At 29.6% G+C, this 4,653-nt stretch overlaps 2 protein-coding genes across 2 annotated transcripts; one reads left to right on the plus strand and one right to left on the minus strand.

Moving 5' to 3' along the window:
- The first annotated feature begins 249 nt into the window (after positions 1–249).
- LOC111674941 (forkhead box protein B2) lies at positions 250–704 on the plus strand. Its single transcript, XM_023435630.2, has one exon. The coding sequence runs from the start codon at positions 369–371 to the stop codon at positions 636–638; it is 270 nt and encodes an 89-aa protein (XP_023291398.1). The 5' UTR covers positions 250–368; the 3' UTR covers positions 639–704.
- Positions 705–3,715: 3,011 nt separating this feature from the next.
- LOC111674950 lies at positions 3,716–4,287 on the minus strand. Its single transcript, XM_023435637.2, has one exon. The coding sequence runs from the start codon at positions 4,175–4,177 to the stop codon at positions 3,893–3,895; it is 285 nt and encodes a 94-aa protein (XP_023291405.1). The 5' UTR covers positions 4,178–4,287; the 3' UTR covers positions 3,716–3,892.
- Between the last annotated feature and the right edge of the window lie 366 nt (positions 4,288–4,653).

Genomic DNA, 4,653 nt, shown 5'->3' on the forward strand with positions numbered 1-4,653 from the left:
AGCTGTTTTCCTTCACTTGTTACAAATTTTTCGTTCATTTGACTGCAAATGAGTAAATAAAATTTTGTGAAATTTATAACTTCATTATCTATTTTTGTCTAATTATTTTGAATAAAACCTACTTTGACAAGATAAAAAATGACGTATCGTTAAGTCCACTCGCCTTAGTATTGTAGCGACATCAACGATAAAATAACAAAAACAAGCTTAGTATTTATTTAAATTGATAAAATTTTTAGCGAAAATTCACAGTTTAGTTGCGGACTTCAATGTATTAAAAACTAATTGCGGAATCAATTAAAAATTATTGATTATTTTGTTAAATTTCGTTCTACCTCAGTTGGCATTAATTGCATATAACAAACCAAATGGCACCACATTGGGATGAACCGCATCATCATCACCACCACCACCACAACCGTCCTATTATTGAAGTAGATATTGTGAGTCCTTTTGCTCGACCTCCACCACCACCTCGTGTCACTACAGAAGTAATTATTGCTCCACAACAAAGACCAACAGAAATTGTATATGTAGCACCATCCCAGCCACGTCCACCACCACAACAAGAAGTTGTTGTTGTATCTCAAGAATATCAACCAGCTCCAGAACATTGGGATAATCGTCCACGCTGGTAATCAATATATTGAAGAAATCATACTTCCAATTTATAATAATTTAAAATAAAAAAGTAATTTAAATTAGGAAAACTCATATTAAACAAAATAATTTAGGATTTAACATAATTAAAAAATAATACATATGTAATATATATGCACGTTATTATTATTGACTTTTTATGAGTTGTTATACCTAAAAATCAATTTTCCAAAATCTTGAGATACGGGTAGAGAACGGAGTTTCCTACCATAAGAATTATGTACTTCTTGAGATTTACATTAGAAGTGGTGAATTGGAATCAAATAAAAAGGGCTTTCTTATCTATTACAAGTCAGTGTTTCTGCAGGTCTTTTTCAGGACTTCCATAAAGGTAATTCTTTTTCGCTTCTTTGGAAGTTCTTTTTCTGCTGGGTATATGATGTTTATATAACGTGGATAAATATTTCATCAGCAACATATTCTTGATTTCAAATTTGCACCGATTCCTAAGTTTGAAGATTTCTCTACACTGTATTTAATACATATATGTACTAACTGTACTATTTATTTATGCATTAAAAAACTATGTGTATCTGTTCTTAGTAAATGAGCTTTGTTTTTATAATATTCATTGCATTAATAAAAAGATCAATTCTAAAAGGATTTTTAAAAACAACTTGCATTTTAAAAGCAGGAAAGCTCTCAAGATTTCGGAAGTGTTTGGCATTAAAAAAAAGATACTCGGAACTATATTTAAGAAAAATTATATAGCATCAAAGGTATTTATTTTTGTCGCACAGTTCTATCGGAAGTTTTGAATGGACTATGTGTCGGTCAGAGAGCGTTTATAATTCTCCGTAAAAATTTATGTATATGTTCAACAAGGTACAGATTATGTTAGCTTGTTTATTACAAACAGCCCAGCTAGCGTTAGGATGATTGTTGGTTGCTTAATCAGTAAACTGGGTTTTTGACTTCTTTTGATGACTGAAAAATGTCCTGATATATGATTGAAAACTTATTATATGAAAAACAATAACAAAATGTATAATAAATTTTTAAAATTTGATCTTTTTTAAAATTGTTTGGTGAACATATTTCCAAAATTTTTTATTATGTAATTGTTTGTGTTTGCAATAAACAATAACAATTACACATAAAAATGCCTCAAAATTAACAAATGATTCGAAACTGATTAAAAAAGGGCCTCATAAAATCCTCTTTAGAAGAGTTTGCAAACAATTTTGTGTGGTCTAAAATAAGTTACTAAATTCTCATTCCGTTTTTAATATTAAATGTATAATTATTTGAGTTTGTGTAATATTTTTAATTTCATTTTTTATTAAGGAAATTTAAATTATATTATGCTTTTTATGTGCAATGATCCTCTACGGAGGATAGTTGGCTGACTAATCACTAATCTAAGTTTAAAGGGTTCCAATTAATGAATAAAATCCTATTTATTTGAAAACAATAACCAAATGTACAGCAATCATAAATAGATCATCCAGATGTTCGAAATATGGTTGTTTATATATTTATTTTGTAATTAAATTCAAAATACAGAAAACAGTATTCGGAAAAGGCTTAAAAATTACTAAAATATAATTTGAAAATGACTGTAAAACGAAAAGTATTTCGACTCACAAATGACTCATAAAAAACTCATTTAGAAGAATCGCGGGTACGGAACTCTTGACGAAATTATAATCTATGATCAGAAAATGATCATAGATTATAGATTATAGCAATGCACAAACACATGCTCTGTGTTTGTGCATTGTTTAGCATTTGTGTCTGTTGTTTTGCTTTTATTTTTTATCTCAGGAGCGGAAAACCATTTATGAATAATATGTGATTTTTTAACAAAAATTAAAAATGAAATTAAAACAAGTAGTGTGCTACATTCGGCTGTGCCAAATCTTAGGTACTAACATTTGTGCATGTGTGGAACTAATTTTGATTATGTCCAGAAAAATGTATATTGAGTTTCGGTTGTGGACCTTGTACGTATGCCATGACTTATTATAGAACTATCATGCAGATGCCAAAAAATAGGAGAATTATTTGTGTATTTACAAACATATTCCTGTCAAGCATTTTACCAACATTAATATTTATAATGATCTAAATTCGTTTGAGTGATTTTTAAAACGTTGTTGATGACTGTAAAATATGATCAATATTATGTCGAAAATATTTTAGCAGATTCTATACATAGAACATACTCATGTCGAATATTATCGAAATATTATCATTTAGTTGTGAATTATGTGGGAAATGGACCTTATGTGGAAGTTGTGACCATTTATGGGCCAAACAAAAAAAAATAGCAATAAATATTTTCGATGAATTTGGTTAATATCCTTACCATAGTTTTAAAGTGAGCGTATTTTACACACACAGACTGACTTAGCAAAATCAGAATTTCACACGGATCAAGAATATATATACTTTCCTGATCGTAGAGAAATATTTTTTGATGTCACACATGGAATGACAAACTTATATATACCCCCTTATCACCACTAAGGGTTGTGGAGGGTTTAAACATTTTAAATTAAACACTACTTTTGGTCGTAAATCCACAATAGTTATGTATTCTGTATCCTTATTAAATTCTAAAACCGTCTGTCAGTCTTTTGATCCACAATTGGTCATGGTAACCATATAAGGCCCACTTCCGTAAATCACTTAAACGGGCATATCTATTAAACTATTGAGATAAAATTCTATACAAATATGTTTTGTACATGTCATTGTTGTACATTTTTTCAAATGGACCATAATTGGTCCTGTTTCGTTGAATTATAAAGTTTTCTGTATAATATACGACTGGAAAATGTCTAGTGTACTTATAAACTATTCTACTATACTAAGTTCGACTTGAATATGTTTTGCGTACATATACATTTTTCTACCGAATTAATTCCTGATCGGTCTATAATTGGTAATAAATGTAATTGGCATAAATTTTGGTACCCTCTCTACGAAAAAAAAACTTTTGTCGAATTACCTAAAAATTAATGAATTAACTGGGTTAAAATAAAAAGTAGCTTTCTGGTGGAGGATATTAAAGATTCGGGACATCCGAATAAAGCACTCTAACTTGGTATTTCTTTAATATATTTTTCTGGAATTAAATAATTGTTTTATTTTCAATAAATTAACTGCTTTAACAAAAAACATATAAAAATGTAATGAAATAAATAAATGTTTTAGTTATAATTCTCAAAAATTGTATCTTTTTTAAATAAACTTCTTTATAACATGTTTAAAAAACGACCACTTATTACCAACGGGGATATGGAGGGTTGTTATAGCCATAATTACATCCATTATTATATGCTCCATTGTTGTTGTAGTAAGCACCGTTATTATAATAAGGACCTTGACATGGTGCACCGGGATAAGTTGCGGCTGGTGTTACGACCACCACTTCAGTGCGAGGCGGGGGTGGTGGAGGATAGTATGGACGATTCCAACCGGGAACAATATCAATCTCGATACCTGGACGATGATGGTGATGATGATGACGATGGTGATATGGATCCTCATAGTATGGTGGTGGAGGCATATTGATTGTTTTAATAAATTTTAATTGTATACGTCGCTCTAAAAGTTTGTTTTAGCTGGATGTTTTGAACGAAGCGAAACGTCAAATAATCCAAAATACTCTGTGTCATAAAGTCATTTTCATATTATATTAGCCTTAAACAAATATTTTTGTTTTGATAATAAAGAAAACTTAAACGAAAAACTCATTCCAGTGACTCGCTTCCAGTGTTTGTATTTGCTGATTCGATTTTTTTTATCGATCATATGTTCGAAAAGCAGTGAATGATAAGGAAAAAATGTTTTTGCGTGTCCAAAATGACTCACTACAATAATAATCATATTTAACAATAACAAAATATTGTATTTTTAGTACAGGTATTTGTGTTTAGATAAGAATGCAAAGGTAATTTTTGGACTTCAATTCACAAAGATAATATTTTTCGAACATGAAAAACACACGTTTCAAATAGGAAAGTTAAAACAGTAGCGATATTA

This window comes from Lucilia cuprina, chromosome 2, assembly GCF_022045245.1.
Source record: "Lucilia cuprina isolate Lc7/37 chromosome 2, ASM2204524v1, whole genome shotgun sequence".
NCBI classification, from domain to species: domain Eukaryota; kingdom Metazoa; phylum Arthropoda; class Insecta; order Diptera; family Calliphoridae; genus Lucilia; species Lucilia cuprina.